The sequence below is a fragment of the Choristoneura fumiferana genome, chromosome Z (genome assembly GCF_025370935.1).
Source record: "Choristoneura fumiferana chromosome Z, NRCan_CFum_1, whole genome shotgun sequence".
Classification (NCBI taxonomy): domain Eukaryota; kingdom Metazoa; phylum Arthropoda; class Insecta; order Lepidoptera; family Tortricidae; genus Choristoneura; species Choristoneura fumiferana.
The window spans coordinates 40,950,300-40,970,624 of NC_133472.1; the positions used below are offsets into that span (position 1 = coordinate 40,950,300).

The window sequence follows — 20,325 nt, forward strand, 5'->3', positions numbered from 1 at the left end:
AAAATGTTTTTTTCTTTGTTGTTTGTTACATAATTTATGCATTATTACAGCGAACGTTCGGGTGGAACTAACGCGGGTTTTGTGGAGAACACTAATTAACATTTAAAAATGCGGTAATTTGTTAGTGTTAAGACTTGCTATGTGGCTCGTCGAGGTCGCAGTGGGGGATTTGGTTCCTATTTTATTTTACGAGATTTGACCATTAGGATTGTCACTACTGGATCTACTACTACTACTGGACTATTGTATTGTCACTAGATTTACATGAGTATGCCTAAAGTCATTCCTACCTCTGGGAAATGGGTCGAACGAATTGCAAGATTTGACACGTACATTGCAAGTTAAAATAAATACTCCTAAAAGCTTGTGAAAAAACAAGAGTAACCTTACTAAGTACTTTGCTTAACTTGACTTTAATAAATAAATAGGTAAAGGCTTTCAAATCAGATTTTGCATATGAAGATCATCATCCCAGCCTATATACGTCCCACTGCTGGGCACAGGCCTCCTCTCAGAACAAGAGGGCCTGGGCCGTAGTTCCCACGCGGGCCCAATGCGGATTGGGAACATATGAAGATAAATAACTAAATATCTATACTCGGGTTGAACATCGGGTTGATTATTTATTATTTACCTAATTAACAAGATATTATGTGCAGTGCAATTTCGAATATATACCTACTTCGTGTTCTAAAATAAGATTCGGTTCTCGCCGGAAGCAAACGAGATAATTAATTTTACGCTATGCACACAGATACAAATATCACAATTTTAACGGGGATTAATTAAAACATATGCCCTGATATCTAAAGTACACGCGGACGAAGTCGCGGGCAAAAGCTAGTTCTGTATAAAAACCATATAAAATATGTAAAGTACTATTCAATGGAAAAAATCAATCGTGTAAACAAATGTGGCGACTGACATTGACACTTGACTGACGTTAGTCTAGTGATGTGAATGCTCTTTAACATACTTCAATCAGCAGTAAATAATTATTTTGAATTTATTCATATTTCATTATTTAAGTATTTATTATTTGTATGTTTACAGCTATGATAAAATAGTAGCGAAATGAAAATACAAGTTTATTTATACTGCCTTATTTTTTTAAATAAATAACTTCTGTAATGGGGCAAAGAGTCAGAATGGCGGTGTAAGGTGACCCGGGGCTATTGTAGCTGGGGGGATATTGTATCTGAACCGTCTGATGGCGTCCTTACGACGCCATTTTCTTCTCGGCCATTTTACGTTGTGTTTGTCAGAAGACTATCTTCACACAACACACATGAACATGGCGGCATGGCGTCGTATGGACGCCATTAGACGGCTCAGATACAATATCCCCAGCTACAATAGCCCCGGGATACCATAATATAATTATTAAATAAACCGAATACATTGTATAAGTAACTTGATATTGGTAATAAAAATAGCTCTTAGACAACCAGAATAGAAATTTAGTTTACACGTCTGCAAATAAGGACGTGAAACTGTGAGACTCACTGAAATATAACACACGTCTTAAATCTAGTTTAGCTCGACATGTATAAATTAGGTGCCTGTGTTAGTTTTTGGGAGTCGCCGTACAATTCGCGTTGCTCCTAGGAAATACGACCGAAATGAAGCTAAACCGTAAAATGGCTGAAAGTTCGCTGAAATTTTACGGCCATGATGTAGTTAAAATTTTTTCGTACATAAAATATGACGTTGCCGCTAATTAGCTCAAAGAAACTAAGTTAAATAGCCAGTGATTTTTATTGATTTAAACTTGATCTTATGACAGGAAACACTAAAGTAATTACTTTGCAATTTTTTAGCAAAGTAAATTTTCTTGCGCAAAATGATTTTTAATCGTAGAACAGGGTACTCCGTAAAGAGGTGGTCAGTCAGTAGGTACCTAATAAGGTTTGCTTTTTACGGAAGCACTAATTTAGTGAAGATCCAGGGACTAAGACCAGAAAAATATTAACTTCATGACTGCTCCTTTATAACATGTTACAGGCTTAAAATTTAATTAATTAATTTGTCGTATAACCTTGATAAACAAAAAAGAGCGTATTTTATTAAGTACTAATCATTGAATAATAATATTTAAAAGTTTAAACATTCAAAAAAGGTGATAACGATGTGAGCTTAAAAAGAACTAACAATGTTGCATGACTAGGTCATATGAGAAATGTAAACTCGGTATATGGCAAACACAATGAAAGGTAACTAAACAAGGAGTAAAATGTCTAAAATTTGTCTAAAAATTGTTTTCGACGTTACACGATTTAAAAATTTATTCATTGGAATAGTATAAAACCATATAAAATATGTAACTGGCTGCACCTTAGCCTGCTCGAACGTACGAATTAAGAAAAAAATAGTAAGTGGTTGCAGTATCGTTTTAGCAACATTAGGTACGATACAGAGCTGTTATGGGGAATAGACAGACACTATAGACTTTTCCAGAATCTTGTTATGTATGCTGTTATATTACTGTTCGTGATTAAGTAAATCACAGATTACAGTATAGGAGTAGAAAAATAATTTTAAGAATATTCAAATAATACCCAAAATGACAAAGCTGGTGACTCACGTCCAGGTCTTAAATAGGTATTAAATACTGTTAAAAAGTAATGCTCAGGAGATTATGAGAAAAATTTAAGTAAATGGCTAGTATTGTATGTGGTAGTAACGTGTCCGTAGGTATAGATAAGTCAACTACTGCTAGCGGTACGCCAAAAAAGCTGCAAATTAATTAAAAAATTAAAAGCATAAAGAATCCATATTTTTTAAGCTTTTTATTTTTATATTTAGGCCATACGAATCAATTTGAAATATTAAAATATACCTAAAATGACATTGAATAACCTCATATCCAACCTCAAGAAAGCGATTTTGAAAATATTTACATTTAGTTTTTTTTATATATATTTTAAAGTGTGATGTGGGTGTGCTACAGACTGCCAAATAGCTGCCAAAGGAGATAGTGCATATGCAGACGCATAAACTCCCTTGTGCGTCCATCTGTCAATATTTCCTATCTCATTGTAAGGATATTATTGTTATTTTTAAATGCGTTTTATATACTCCATTTATTTTAACATTTGAAACGTTTTTATGAAACAACGAAACTATTTAAAATTGTGTTAACTTCTATAACAAAAGCATACTAAGGGGTTGTTTCACCATCCATTGATTAGCGTTAACCGACGGTTAAATGTGATGCCGTCTCCGTCTATTCGAACAAAACAAATAGAGACGGCATCACACCTAACCGCCAGTTAACACTAATCAATGGATGGTGAAACAGCCCCTTAAATATGTAATAAATGTACATGTAGGTATTTTTAGTCCATTTGTGTTTAAAATATCGAGAAATGTGTGTTACAATTTGACCGTTAATTAAAAACTTAAATTAAACGGAGTATAGCCAGCTCCAAATGTAATTTCGCACGTAAATATACTGACATAGGGATTTAGGGATGTTAGGCAGTTTATAAACCAGGAAGATAAAATAACCAAATCTAAATCTAAATCTTTTTCACTATCTTATTATTCCTTATGATGATGATAACTGGTGTCTTAATTATGCCAGTTCACTTAGGTTCATCAGTACGGCAAATACGTTGATTGGTACAATAGCTGACTAACAAAAGTAATTTAAAATTAAGACTAGATTAAGACTTGGTCTCGTGGGAATAATACTTCGTCGCGAGGTCAAATATAACACAACTGTCAGTACGTAGAGCAAACGAGTACAAGTAGGTACGCATGCAAACACACATCCCGACCTTTACACGGCGCGCAGGCCTCCGCACAGATTACGAAGGCTTGAGTTGCAGTTTCAGTCAAAAGTTCACATGTTTTTTTAAGTTTCGCAGGTGTCCTTGCGATGTTCGAATTCACCGAAAAACTCATGGTAGAGTCTGGCTACCATAAGTTCATAATGGTAAAAGGCGGCAAACTTAAAAAAAAAACAACTTGCAACATGTTTCTAGCAAAACGAAAACCACTGTTAACAGTGGTAACTGTTATATCTGTCGGCGGCCGATCGCAAAATCTGCCTGATCACGAAATTCCTAGTCATATCATGAATTGGCTAAGGGACATCCGCCATATCGTTCAAAACTCACTGTTTGACGATTTGCCTAATGACGTTTAGGCAGATCATGAAATTCATAGGCATATCATGAAACGCCGGCATTTTTTGATTTGGCCAGTTTAGGCAGATCATGAAATTCCTAGGCATATCATGAAACGCTGCCACACCGGTTATGTCTCTTCGCCGGCCGCGGCCGCGGCACGCTCGTTCCAGGTAGGTACGTACTAGCTCGAAGTCGGTGACTCAGCACGACCCAGCAGGAGGGATTGAAACCCATAGTATGTAGGTGAGGTAGACGACTATTGTCCCACTCCTGCTGGCTCGTGCTGAGTCACCGACTTCGAGCTAGTACGTACCTAGAAAAATATTTTCAAGGGTTTTGTAGTCGGTTCCATTTTTTGTTATTTTTTGAAGTCTGCTTTACTTTTTTGTTATATTTTTTTTATTCTTGTAACCGAGAAAGCCTTGGTATGGCATATCAGTGACATATATGGAACAAGGAGGAAAGCCCACATCAATGAGGCTCGGGGAAAATAACACTTTTTACTTGCTAATTAGTTAAAAGACAAACAAAATGAAATGAATAGTACTATTTGTTTTAGCTTTCGTTTCTTTTTTACAGGAAACAACAGACGTCTTCCGTTTTTCCTCACAAGGTCTCGACCTTGTTTCGATCCACTAAACCGTATCATGCCATGACCGTAACAGGAACGTGTCAAGAACGGAATTTCAAATGGAAATCCATTATTAATACGCTACATCTGTACTCTGTCAGATGAAAGTGAACCATGTCAAACGGTTCCCAGGCTCTCTATTGGTGGGAAAACTGCTACGCCGGAAAACGCTCTTCAAATGCTAAATGGACTGTCTCAGGCTAGTTTTCTACACAGAAATGGATTGATTGGGTATATTCCTAGATAAAAATAGTAGATTGTACAACAAGACCACAAAAGAACCATTTTACCCGAGACGTATAGCCAGGTTCATATAGGTGGATAGACACGTCGAGAGGAAAATGGGTTTAATGCTCAAGTTTTACACTGCTTTTCACTTCGATGGCGAGGAAATGAAATATCAACAGTGGAAACAATTGTTAACTTTCTATGTACCTTTTATTGATCATGCATTACTATATAATTAAAAATTGTTAATTTTATTGATCTATTTTGATTGATTTGATTGATTTTTAGTTTTATATAAATTAAAAATTATTTAAAAACATATGCAGAAACTTCTTTGTGTGGCTGTTTACACCTGATTGCCTTGGTCTTAGACGAAGATTTTACTTTATGCACTAGAGCTTAAAAAGTCATTTTATGAGGCATGAGAAGTGAAAAATCTATTTAGTACGTCAAACAGATTTGTCAATCAAACAAAATATGACAAATAAAAGTGCGTAAATATTCGGGAGTGTGCAAAAATATCTGACACGTCCTATCGACCCTAGAAATAGAGTCGTATCAGATATTTATGCGCGTTTTGTTGACTATACTGATATTATAGAGGAAAGATTTGATTGTTTGTTTTTTTGCATTGAATAGACTGCGAAACTACTGGACCGATTAAAAAAAATCTTTCACCGTTGGGAAGCTACACTATCTGCGAGTGACATAGGTTATTATATTATATTTAAAAAAAATAGGGATCCGTACTAAAGCTACAATAATCTATCCATCTATCCAAGGTGTAAAAAAATAGTCATATCTTTCATCGCATGCGCTGCGGAAACTATTAAAGATAGAACAAAAAATGTTCTACAATATTAAAGAATATATCAATATCTACAAAAAACCTTGCGATACCATACGTCCAACTATTGAAGTTATGTCACTATAACTACTTTTTAACATTTTAAAAGTTGACAGAAATGCAGACTAAAATCAGACCATTTTATTCATACCTTTGTATTAATCTTTATCTAAATAAATAATTTCATATTCTAGTCTGCTTTAATACCTGTAGATTACTTTTTGAATTATTCAAATCGAATGTTCCATTCAAAAGATATTACGAATTTAAAACTATATCAATCTAACCAAAAAAATAATTTACGTCGACGCGAGCCCCGGCCCGGGTCGGATGTAGTTTTTGAGAAATGGAGCTGAAAAATGTGTGTGAAGTGTCCTTGATTAGAGACCTTTTTAGGGTTCCGGACCCTATTACTAAGACTCCACTGTCCGTCTATCTGTCACCAGGCTGGATCTCATGAACCGTGATTATCGTATCGCTATAACAATCCTATCCTACTAATCCTACTAATATTAAAAATGCGAAAGTTTGTGAGTGAGTGAGAATGTTTGTTACTCCTTCAAGCTGAAAGGCTGATACTTTTATCCCGATATTCCCACGGGATGGGGATAAAATCTCGAAATAACAACCGCTGGGCTTAGAGTCATGAAATTTGGTATGTAGGTAGTTGGACCTCGGAAATAGCACGTAGGCTACTTTTTATCCCTTTATTCCTACGGGATAGGGATAAAATCTTAAAATTTCAACCGCTGCGTTTAGAGTTTTGAAATTTTGGACAGTTGTTTTTAACACAACGTCAATGAAGACCATGATAAATTTTCGAAAGTCAGACAGTTATCTATTCATAATTACTTATTACTATACGAGTATAAGTAAGATGATCAAGGTGTTGGGTTACCTGTATGTTCGTTACTCAATCACGCGCAATGTCTAAACATACATATTTTCCATAGTGCTAAGGTGTTTCACCATCGCCCTTATTTCAGGCCATTGTTGCCATTACCCTCCTTAGCCCAGTCGGTAAAAATAGCAGCGATGAAATGTGCACTCGATCTGTTTACGGATTGTATAAGATATCTGGTAAGTGTTTTGGGAGATCAGGGGGGGGGGGGGGATACTTCCAAATTCGAAAACCGAATTGCGTATTGTAACGTCTCGTTCACTTTCGTATTACCGTAAACCGGGGTTACCTTAGGAAATTTTGTGGCTACTTTGATAGATTTAAAATGGTTATAAAACCGCAAATATTCATAGCTCAGTTAAGTAAATGAATTAAGATTGTTTTTTTGGAATCTTTTGTATTTTTCATTTCAATTCCAAATTTTTTGTTACTTTTACCAATGGTTTGTATTTTCGATATGGGTTTTACGGGATGACCGTAAAAGTAACAAAAAATTAGGAATTGAAATAAAAAATACAAAAAGATTCCAAAAAACCAATCTTAATTTGATTGCTTAATAACGACATCTCTTGTCCGGGTGAGCGGTTAATTCCAATGGGGTGCTGAAAGTTTCTCGATGAGGGCTACAGCATAGATGTCGCTAGTGTCGCTGCTTAAGTGAATAAATAAGAAAACAAACAAGCTGAGATATGTGAAATTCGTGTCAGTATCACTGTCCAGTGGTGGTGTAGTGGTATAGCACGCGTGGCACGTGGGTTCGATTCCCAGCGCTGGTCTTATTTTTCTGGTTTTCCTATGCATCTTTATTTCAGTTTGTATTTTCGATATAAGTAAATGAAGTAAAAAGTTTGAAAATTTATAAAGGTGGTTATTACACTCCCAAAGATGGTCTAAAAAATAAGGGCATGGCGTAAAAACTGTTTTCCAAAGTAGCCCCTGCATTTAGAATTTAACACGAGAGTGAATGAGACAATACGATAACAGCGTAGCAAACATCAGTCGTCAAATATTACAATATACTCGAGTCCAAAGTTAGGCGAACTAGATTGACAGCTGAAAATGTTACCAGACATAGCAAAAAAATCATAGGAATATGTTGATATAACCTTGTGTAGACGCGGAATGAAAATGTTTGTATGTATGTATGTAAACTCTTTATTGCACATAAAAATAAAAATACAAATACACAGAGAGGAGAACAAAGGCAAAGGGGGGGGGGGAATGTTTGTCACTTTTGTATTTTATTTTCATAGCTTTAGGCCTGAAAACGACAAAAAAGATTACACCAAATAATAACGGATATACTTAGTTTCAAGCAAGCCGATGGTATTTAAGTCGAATGCATATATGAAATGTCAATAAAACAAAATGGCGCATAGCGTGCTTCCTAATGTACAAATTTTTTTTCGAAATCTTTAAAATAAAAGATTTCTTTCATTATTATTTCGTATTGAGTTTTATTCTAACAAGGATATTAACTTTCTTTAATATCGATATTACCGATTTCAATGCGGTTTTTGTGTGAGAGCGAGCTTCCTTGTATTAAGTATTATTTGATCAGCTGTTTAGGTAATGAACTTTGAAATGACAATGTTGTGGATTTTCGACTTTTTCAAATTAGCTAGATTAGGTTATGTTAGTTTATCTACACGCATATAGTAAATCCTCAATTATGCGTTCAAAAACCATAGGTAATGAACAGCATTACGACATCGGATTCTATTATGAACACGGCTGTATCGTAATTCGAATATCGAGATTTCATACATCATTACACGTGCAGCAGCAGGTCGTTGCGGGCGCAGCTCGTGGGGCAGACATACCTACCTAGTTGTCGTTAATGCAGGTCATTCTCAATGGTTCTTGAACACATGATAGAGGATTTAATAAAATAATATGGATATAGATAAAATATTGTATGCAACTGTACGTAATTAGGCCTTAAAACACTCATGTGACCCTATTATGAAACTCGGCTACGCCTCGTTTTATAAAACCACACTCGTGTTTTAAGGACCCCTATTACGATACAGTTGCATAAAATACTATTATGTCACGCACAGACGTAGCTATTACATACGAGCTATCGTACGATTTTAATATAAGAGTGGGCAAACGAGCATGTGTGTTTCCGGGTGGGAAGCAATCACCTCCGCCCATGGACACCCGCAACACGCGAGCGATATCACAGGTAGGTTGTCGACCCTTTGAGTGATTTTAAGATTTGTCGCTGAGAAGCCAGGTAAAATAGCGTAGTTTAAAAAACTTACCAATAGTACCAGGGAACCACGCGCACAGAGGGTTTCTTTGCAGATCCGTACTGCTGTTGCCGACCCTGATTTCCAAGTCCTGGAGCGGCTGATGACCTGACGGAAAATGACAAAGTTTATGGACCTGTTGATAACTGGGACAATTGTAGAATTTAGGTTTAAGGGTTATTGCAAAAAAGCAGCAGAACTATGCAATTTTTCGGGATAAAAAAATCAATTCTTTCCCGTTTGGATCCATTTAAATAAAAAAGTAAACTTGCATTATTTCTTCGAAGTCGGTTCTTACTAGTTTATTGAAGCTATATATACGTCCCACTGCTGGGCACAGGCCTCCTCTCAGAATGAGAGAGCTTGGGCCGTAGTTCCCACGCGGGCCCACATCGGATTGGGAATTTAGGGGAAAAATAAGTGGGGAGAGTGAATAGATCTTGTGTGGGTTACTTGGACTCGTTTACTGATCTCTCGAACCACCACTGAACAGAACTCCCTACATTACGAACGTACATGCTAGCTTATCTTATAGTCTCCTGATGGTAAGAGATCACCACCGCCCATAAACATCTGCAACGCAAGGGGTATTGCAGATGCGTTGCCAACCTAGAGGCCTAAGATGGAATACCTCAGGTGCCAGTAATTTCACCGGCTGTCTTACTCTCCACGCCGAAACACAACAGTGCAAGCACTGCTGCTTCACGGCAGCATACTATATACTAGAATATACACATATAGTATATATATATTAGTAGTATATATATTATATACTAGAATATCTCTAAGGTACTGAGATGGCGGCGTGGTTTATCTGGATCGATCGCGCGTGAGGTAGATATCACTGCATTTCAAATTAATCGACACGATCCAGATATGTCATGCGCCAGTCATGGCACAGGGAACTTCACACACACCATTGAATTGCTTCGCAGGTTTGTGCAGGTTTGCTCACGATGTTTTCCTTCACTGTAAGCTCGTGGTAAATTTCAAATGTACTTACCTAATTTCGCTCATGAATTTATAAAAACTGCTTGAGAGGCGATAGGTCAAACCACACCTGCTGAGCTGGGAACATTGCATTTTTTCTCGATTATTCCATAAAAATATAATGAACATTAAAAATGTGGTCTGATAGAACTCTTCTTAATATATTAATGTATTACTCGAATAATTAAGTATTCGTGATAGACTTTTATTTTCTTTAAAAACCGTTAATAAACATTAGTTAGTTTTTAAAGAATATAAAAGTCTATAACGAATAATTATTGGAGTAGACACATTAACTTATATATTAAGAAGAGTTCTATCAGACCACATTTTTAATGTTCATTATATTTTTAAAGAATAATCGAGAAAAACTAACAAAAATGCAATGTTGCCAGCTCAGCCGGTATAAACGCTCTTATTTCTTAATAAAGCTTATAATTTTAATTTCATCGGCGACACAGCCGCCATTACAACAGTACTTATAGCGTAACGTAACATCCGTCATCGATCGGCCACAGTCTAATAATTCCAGTAACAAAGCACGCCATGCCTTGTCAACTTGGCAACCTAGCACCGGGAACTCTAGCATTTGCGACGGTGCAATCGGACGAAACACATTAATCCTTCTCTCAATAAGTGCAGTGAGCTATCAATGTACCAATTAAGGAATTCACTGGGGCAATTACTGTGACATGTTAGTGTAACGGACTCAGAGGCCGTATTGTCTGAAGGCCTCTACCCATTACAACGTATGATACATGACCGTGTCAGGAACAGGATCGTGTCAGGAACGGAATGCCAAACGCATACATGGCACGCGACGGCGACGGTTGGTTACCAAACGTGCTAGTGGCCATAGTCTCATACTTTTCGATACAAATAATATATGTTTGCCAGACACATTGCTGTTTCGGTCATGACATGTACGGTGTACTTAGTGGGTAGAGATCTTTACGTGTCCGCGATCGCATACACCATCTTTTTCTACCCTCGTCTTATGCCGTGTGACAAAAAGAATTGGTGAAAAAGATTATGATTCCAAGTGTGTTAAATAAAGCCACAGCTGACGGTGGTTTACCTAAAGTATCATGATCGAAGTGGGAGATCGGATTTTGAGTTAGCAACATTTCCAGTAGCTTTTTTTCCTAATCTTAAATCAATAAATACATAATAAATTAAAATTACAATAAAAACTAGCTTCTTTAGTTTGCAAACCTTTTATAAGTCTATGTGCGCCAGCTGGGCTACTACGAAACACGAAACTCGAAGTTCGTGTCGTGCGGTCCCTCTGATACTTATACTATTTAACACCAGAGCGAGAGAGACGGCACGATACGAACTTCGAGTTTCGAGTTTCGTAGTAGCCCTGCAGGGCCCCTACGTGACTATTACACCGTGTTACGAGTATTTTTAATGTCCGTTAACTTTAAGGGAACAATCTCTACAGGTCAAATGAAGTTAATATCTATAACACTTGTACTTTGGAAGACATACTTACTATTTAAGAGTTAAGATAATTCATTATTAGCAGTTAAACAGCTTAAAAGGTCCTTAATTTATGAATATGATTTTATTTCGAAGTCCATAACTAATCTGTGTTTCATTCATACATATTTAGCAAAAGAAAGTTAAATATGTGGATTTTTTGATGCTTCTCTGTGTCACACTCTCTCAATGTCACTTGCCAAGTTTGTTTATTTTACAATTTAACAATTAACAATGAATGTGAAGCTATTATATGCAAGAAAAAAGGAAACCACCACAGAACCTTGTCATCATAACACTTACAACATTCGATAACGGCAAGCATTGCTACACACAAATAAATTTATATACTATGATAAAGGTCTATGCTAACCTAGGAATCACATGTGAATCTTACCACAGCACCCTCGAGTAGTAACCCTGACGACTTTCACAGAGTAGTGGCGCAATAAATCCACTTGCCACCACGGGCTAGCCTCGCGCTGCGTCTCGCTGCACCGTTTGCCGTCGTGTTCTGTGGTCTTTTCGCCATCGTTCCCGTTGCCGGCGTTGCCGCCGCGAACTGTTGTGGATTGGTTGGCTGGCTTACGGAAGGCCACGTTTGTTCCTAGGAAAAATAGTAGTTTGTACAACAAGAGCATAAAACGAGCCATTTTACCCGAGGTGTTCATATAGCCACCCGAGTCGGTACGGCGAGGGTGAAATGGGTTTAATGCTCGAGTTTTACACTGCTTCTCACTTAGGTTGAGAGGAAATTAAATGGGTACCTTATAATTTTCATGCATTACTATATAATTATATTTTTTTAGTTTTATTGATTTATTTTTATTAATTTGATTGATTTTTAGTTTTACATAAAATAAAAATTATCATAAAAATATATTGAAACTTTTTGTTTGTGGCTGTTGACACCTGATTACCTTGGTTTTAGATGAAGATTTTAGTTTATGCACCAGAGCATAAAAACCAAATAAAAACTCATTTTATGTCGCCTAGATCCAACATCAATAAAATACCAACTTTACGAGAATGAGAAGTGAAAAAACTTTTTTTTATCGATGCAACAGTTCAGGTTGCCTTCAAGTGCGATTAGGTAATACAGCTGGTATCATTGGAAAAGTTTTGTTTGGAGTAAAAAACAAATGGCTTTTCAAACATGACGTTAAAGTGTCAAGGTACAAAAGTGATCACTTATTTATGACGTTGACTGTACAAACTACATCTTAAGTATTTTTTTGCGTTATGCGGAGTTTGATATAGGGGGTCATCCATAAAGTACGTCACACATTTGGGCGGGGGGAGGTGCGGTCTAAAAATGGTCAAAATAGGTGTGACGTACTTTATGGATAGCCCCTAATTACTAGACAGGCATGCGTTTACATTACACGGGACTGCCTAAATAGAGGAGCAATGAAGTTTTGCTCTAAATTTTATTTTTAAACATGATTTTATTTAGCAGCAAAAAAATCTAGTTATAAGTTTAAATCACGAATATGTAAGTGTTTACCAATGTAGATATGCAACTATAAACTTTAAGTCAGGTTTTTTTGCTGCAAGTGCCCTAAAAGCCCTAAAAGCTTTTTTAAATCATCCTAAAGGCAAAGATAACGTTCATCCAGCCAAGTTTACCACAAAACGGCGGCTCGGCGGTCCATTCGCCCCGCAGCGTGCATTCTCTCTGGTGCGCTCCGAACAGTTCGTAGCCGTCGTCGCAGTCATAGGTAGCAATAGACCCTGGCCGTATGTCTGTGTCACTGGCCAGTGATACTTTAGCGTTCGGCGGCACGGCAGGATGCCCGCAACGGCGTTCCCCTGAGAAAAAAAATATTTGAATTCAGAAGCCCATTTTCTGTTTTATAAAATAGCAAGGATGTTCAATGATCGTCTAGAATCTTTTAGAATTTTCTGGTTTGGACCGGATAGAACTAACAAACACGCGGGATTTTTTTTACGACGAAATATTGGTATAATTTGCCCGTGAACCGTGTTATGGTGTGTAGTCGAAACTTCCAAGTAACTAAAAGTATGTAGGTTCTATTTCACAGGTTAGGAAAAAACAGATTTTAAATAACAAATTAATGATTCTTATCGCATCTCATGAATGAGTACAGAAACAGAACATGGTAAGTACTTATCTACTCGTACAAGAAACACGGAAGGTAATAAGTAATAGCAAAGCTGATTAACATCTTTCGCTTTGTTGCCCGAACACGAAACAATTGTAGGTTCGTAATGAGTGTTGCGAGGTAGTTAAGAGCGTTTATACCTGCTGAGCTGGCGTTGCATTTTTGTTAGTTTTTTTGGATTATTCCGTAAAAATTGAATGAAAATTGAAATAGTGGTCTGATAGAACTGTTCTTAATATATAAGTTAATGTGTCTACTCCAATAATTATTCGTGATAGACCTTCTTTGAAATAAACATTTGTTCGTTTTTAAAGAATATAAAAGTCTATCACGAATATTTATTGGAGTAGACACAATATTAAGATAGATACCAAGAGCGCAATGTTCACGGTAGTAACGTTCAAGAAGCGGAGCATATATAGGCAAACAGCAGTTGGAAATTTCTGGCTTTCACAAAACCAAAATATTCCGTACGAATCAACAAGTAATACCCGCGCTAAATTTCATGTCGAATCCTGGCACTTCGAGGTCCCATAAAAAAAAGAAAAAATAAAGGGTATAAGCTGTACGTCCATTCGTCCAGCATGTTATGGAAGTGCAGCGCCCCTGGACTCTTGTCGGAGACAACTTCGTAACCATTTTTCTCTTCGGAAAACCTCGTTCCAGTTTATCGAAAATAAATTCTAATCATAAAATTCTCGTGTCACAGTGTTTGTAACCAAACTCCTCTAAACAGCTTGACCGATATTTATGTTTTTTTTTGTGTATATTCGGTAGTTCTGAGAATAGGACGTAAACTATTTTTCATACATTTACGCGACAGCTAGTAATTAATAAGAACCAATCTACCTACTTAGTCGAATTACCAAACATCACAAATAGCTTTTTTAGCCTATAGGAGCAAGAAACACATTCTAGGGAATATTACTGAAATTTTCTCCCGTCAGAGTGCAGCACTAGCACAAAAACGTAAACCTGTTTTTGAGTATCTTAAACGCCATAATATCGTAGTATTTCATTTTTTTTAATTATATAATTAATGTCTAATTAAATGGAACTATAGGACAAGGTCGACGGAAGCTCCGCTTCGCAATTCAAACCTAACCTAACCTATCCATTTTAAGTCGAACAACTATATATCTACCCACTTGTTATTAAAAAGATATGAATATAAATAGTAAAGTAAGTATGAATTTAAATAACGCGGATAAACAAAATTTATTACTTAATAAAATATGACAATTAACAGTAGTACAAAAAAGTTCTATGATAATTGATATTATGAGCTTCAACGATTCCGGATTGCGACCGTTAGTAACAAATACTAATTATAAATAATGATATTTATGATATAAAATTGTATGACAAACATTTTCGGACTTTCAATAATAGGACTTGAAAATTCTGTAAGTTTTCGGTTACAAAATACGTCTCGATCGCGTTCGCGTTAAAATCTCAATTTGTATGGAAACACGAAAATCGCAAACGTTCCGCTAGAGGCGCTTTTCGTGCTTCCATACAAATTGAGATTTTCACGCGAACTCGATCGGGACGTATTTTGTAATCGAAAACTTACACTAAGGGTACAGCTCTAGTACCCCGGTAACGCGCGAGTGCCCTCGCGCGCAAAACGCTCCGTCTGCACAGGGTCTTTATGATCTATGACGTCGCGTGCATGCGTGCGTTTAGTGTTGTTGCCGACAAAGCAACTGGGCCATCCGCATACCCCTATTAAAGACTATAAAGCTACTAAGCTTTGATCAAGCTTTAACTACTCTTATTTAAACGCATTTCACTAACACGCAACAATTGACAGCGCTGAGAAAGGCAATCGAGAAAGAAGGTAGGCGATCTTGACGTGTATTTTTATTGAAAAACACTTTTGAAAAATAAGTCACAGCAAATAACAACAAGGACATAATTATGATCACTTACATGCTTTTGTTATCATATATACCTAAGTAATAGTTACTGTTTTTTTTAAAACGTTTTTCATTAAAAAGATCCTTCAAGATTGATTACCCTATTTTTAATGCTAAAAAAACGAAGTATTAGTTTGGTCAAAATCGAGAGTATAAGTACGATCGATTACAGCTATAATTAATAGCAGGTTGTTGTTAAACTGGCACCGTCTAAGAGTTACGATGCACCAGTTTAATGTTTTAGCGAGGTTGCATACCTACTATTGAGATAATTTAATACTGGCTGTTTTTCTGTCGGTTGCATTTTCTAAAACGAACAAACTGTACGAAACGGGTGTAGAGTTAAAATTTATGTGGATTTATGTAGGCACTTATTTAGCAAAGCACTTGAATATTTCCTGCATTTGATTTCTTCTTCTAGTTATAAATATTAATATTGCTGCACGGTTTTTTCTTCATACAACGGGAATTTATAAAATTCCAGAAATTCAATAAAATTGCCTGATTTAGTTCATGCAAGAAAAGCCGACGAAAGGCTAATGAGTACCTACAAAAAAAGTTTAAGTGCTATAAAATTTAATGTAATCCAACATGCAAATATCAAACTTTCCCTCTTAGTGCCGTAACTAAGCTATATACGTATGTATGTTAAACCGTCGGCGTATTTTGCTCACGTTCATACCAACGGGATATAGAACCTTACGTCCACCGCATAAGAGTCATCGGAGATCTGACCGCGATCACGTATATGAAGCAATAAGTGTAATGTCACGTAATGTTACAAAATTATTTCTTAACAGGCAAAATAATCCATAGATGGCGGTAGTACCGAGAGGTTCGTTTGACGTTTGACTGCGATTGGATCATTTAGTTATTTACAATATGTTCAATATAGGAATGGACAGAAGGAAAATAGGTTATTTATAATGCACGCTTTAGGAAGTCATTTAATAAATTGCATTTTTAGTATACTTTCTAAACCTAATTCTAATTAAAATATCGAAGACGTCAATATTGGATTCAATTATTTTAGTTAACTAACTGTTTCCCGCTACTCCGTTCACGTAGAATCCGTTTATTGCTATCCCACGGGAACTATGCAATTTTCCGGGATAAAAACTAGGATTCTATGTCCTTATTCCCCGGGACTTGTACTATCTGTATACCGAATTTCACCTAAATCGGTTCAGCGTTAAGACGTGAAGTGGTAGGTAACAAACAAACATACATACTTACTTGAGATTAACTTTGCTGTTTTTCTTATAATAATTTAAATACAATACAAAACTTTTCCTATTTTGTTAAAAACAGAAATGTCTTCCTATAAAATACCTAAAGAGGCAGAGGTAAAGAACATTCTGCAAGAAAACGAATGTTTATAATATTGCTGACTCAAGAAATATTCCGTACATTATTTATAGGTTTTAATCACCAGTTTGGATCAAAATGTGATGACCTTTAATCATATACGAATACTTAGTTAACTTTTCACAACTAAAGCACTGCACTAAATTTGATGAAATTTGGAATTAAAAAAAGCTTGCGCTTTATAGCAGAAACTACGAGTAGAATATTTTTAAACAGGGAATGAGAGCGGATGAGTCCACGAAACACAGTTATTAAATAATGTATAAATATAAATCGAATTAATGTAATGTACAAAATTACGTATTAATATTGTGTTATTTTGTAAGTACATTACGTAATCTACTTACAAAGTAAACAAAATTATGACTTCATGTTATTACTTTGTTTATTCATCATCATCATCACTAAAAATATTTAGAACCCCTTCTTCTGTGACCTTCTAGAGTCCAATGTTATCCTGAATGGACTATAATCAATCATAAATGCGACACGAATGTCAAAGATGTCAAACAGAGAAACCCTCATTGGAAGAAAAATTTGCCATCTAAAGCGTGTTTAGGTTTTAAAAACTAAGATAAGATAAGTCTTTATTATAGAAAGGGGATTCCGATTTCGCCACAGTATAATGTAATGGAAAAATTTCTGCTTATTCTAATCGGTCCGAATCGTAGGTACGACAAAACTGTGAAATAATATTTACTATGGAATTTTGCCGTCTACCCAAAAATTGCCTTTACTTTACTACGTTACGCTACGGTAGTACTATTAGTTATTCTATGGTTACGCTACTGTTTGAAAGGCATGCATGGAGCCGGAGCCAATATGAAGAGGCCTTAAGTATACGATCCTTACTAATATTAATACTATAATAAATGTGCTTTGCCTTTGTCGGGTAAAATAATCCGAAAAAGCACCCTATAGATACTTCTTGTTGCCCTAGAAACTTGAATGGTATGAAGGAAGCTCTTATAGCACAGCCAATAAGAAATATTGGAAAATTTTAAATTTTATGTATTTTAATTCAATCAGACTTTATTATTTGAGAAACAACTTCTCAAATAATAAACGCTGCGTACATTTTTCGAGTGGGGCTCTGCTAACACTGGATATTCTTAAAGTTATCTAGTAACTTGGTACGGACCCCTCGGTGCGTGGGAACGATTTAAAAATTCGCTGGTCTTTTTGGGATTATTAAAAAGTAACCGATAAAAAGGTACGTTCAAATGTGATTTAAATCCATTAATGAACTTTTGTTTACTGTTGGAAAAATACTAGCCGGTTTTATTTGTTGTTGTATTTATCTATATCTTCGATAGTGAAAGCAGGATTTTTAAACTTTGTTACTTTTTAACCTAATTCTTTTTCTGTATTTTCTTAATTTGGCTAATGGCTAATGCCTTAAACAAAAAAAGGGGTATCTTTTCTCAGTAGCCGATGACACCTACACGGTTTGTACTTAATCTAATTTACGTTAAAAAAACAATCGCAAATCCACAGGGCTATAGCCATACAATGAGGAAACGCACCCAGTTTTATGAGGACCAAATGGCGCTAAGTGATATTGGTAAATACAAGTTTTTAAACTTAGTTTATTAGCTTATTTGGATTTAGTTTTATTTTTCTTATTTTGTATCAAAAATATATTACTATAATGGCAACATTTATCGATGAAGGAAAAAAACTGTTGTCTATGTCTCTCTTCTGTACTTCTCTCTGCAGCGTTTTAAATAAGCTGCCATAAAATAAAAATTAGTTATTTGTTACGACTATAACACTAAAATGTTGTAAATATACTTTCAATAAACTATTTTCTAATATTCTCGCATTGTTTTTATACAATCACACTGCGAAATTTGTGGAAATATTTATTTATATATACTTTTGTATATAAATAAGTAGTGCTGACAAAACGCGTACCGGTAAAACTTAAATATACCTATGCAACTTTAATTGAGTTTTAAGACAGTGTTTGATTGGCCTTATTAATTTTAATAGGTAGTGTATCAAACGTTCAATGTCATGTGAACTATTAAACAAAGACCGACTTTTAGTTTGGAACGAAGGCTGCGTTGACAGAAATTCATCACTGCGGTTACTTCCACGATTTCTGGCGTTTTTTTTGTGAATTACCTAGAACGCACATGAGCGTTTTAATGACTTTCACCCATTGCTTATTTGGCCGTATTTATTACGGACGTTATTCTTTAATTTCGCTTTAAATATTAAGTACTGAAACTAGTTCCAAAATTAAAAAAAGATATTGTTGACGTATAGAACATTTTCGCATAACTACGTCCATTTTGAAATTTCTGAGTGCATAGAACGCTTTTGCGACGTTATTGAATTTCTATGAACCAATAGGGACGCTAATATGCGTTCAACGCGTGCAGTGAAGGCTGACGTTGACAGAGGTTGTCACTGTGTACACTTCCACGCCACGGCTTCTGACGGTTTTCGTAAAGCATTCAGTGCTGAGAACGCACATGAGTGTTTTGATAATTGAACGTAGTTATGCAAAAATGTTCCAAACCACAACAATTATTTTTTTGATTCTGGATCATAGTTTCAGTAACATCAAAAGCGAAATTAAAGAATAACATGACAATGTTTTGGAACATTTTTGCGAAACTGAGTACGTCCAATTTTCACCCAGTGCTTATGTAGGAGAAACTTCGCTGAGCTATAGCAAAGACCGCGATAGCGCTTTTTTACAAAGTTATAGTTGAACTTCAACGCGCTTTATCTTCTGCAACTTTTTCTTTGATTGACAGACTACACATTATTTTTTGGATAATCTCACTGATGGAGTCATAACAATGATATTTTTTGATCGTGTCTTGTTGTGTACACTCAATTTGCTGAATAATGATATTCGTGTCAACGGCACGGATCCGGCACGATTTGCCGAAGCACGTGACGACAGCGACCTAGTTACTTGTTCCGGCGCAGGCGAGGAGTCTTAGCGGATAATCTTGATACCAATAAAGGTTTACGCACTACACCGTAACATGCTTTGGGGCCTGATATACCCACAGGCTAATACGGCTTGAGCCTAGGGCGCAAGGACCAAAGGGGGCGGCGGCTGGTACGAAGCTGAGCTGAGATTTACTAAAAACTTAGTAAGTACTCGTAATATCTGGTAATTTTTGGAAAATACGTGCGTGACACGCAGATGAGAGTGCGATAGTGGGATAGGTTTGAGTGAGAACAATAAATTAAAAAAATCAAAAAAACCCGACTGCCTTTAAAAATACTAAAAAGAAGGAAACAAGTAGTAGGCTAGAACTTTAAAGTTCAACAGTCGGGACCCATTAGGTAAGAATTTTTGAGCGTCACGATTTAAATGGGTCCCGACTGTTGAGCTTTAAGTTAGCTACTTAACAAAGTTCTAGCCCGCTAGACTTGTTTCCTTCTTATTAGTATTTTTAAAGGC

At 36.0% G+C, this 20,325-nt stretch overlaps 1 protein-coding gene across 1 annotated transcript in view; it reads right to left on the minus strand.

The window, feature by feature from the left end:
- The window catches only part of fw (CUB and Sushi multiple domains furrowed), a 164,374-nt gene that overhangs the window by 53,603 nt on the left and 90,446 nt on the right, over positions 1 to 20,325 (minus strand). The window contains exons 2-4 of the mRNA XM_074100344.1: positions 13,106 to 13,288; positions 11,874 to 12,083; positions 9,014 to 9,109 (exon numbers count right to left, since the gene is read on the minus strand). Of these exons, the coding sequence (XP_073956445.1) occupies positions 9,014 to 9,109; positions 11,874 to 12,083; positions 13,106 to 13,288 (489 nt within the window). The remainder of the gene's footprint in view (positions 1 to 9,013; positions 9,110 to 11,873; positions 12,084 to 13,105; positions 13,289 to 20,325) is intronic.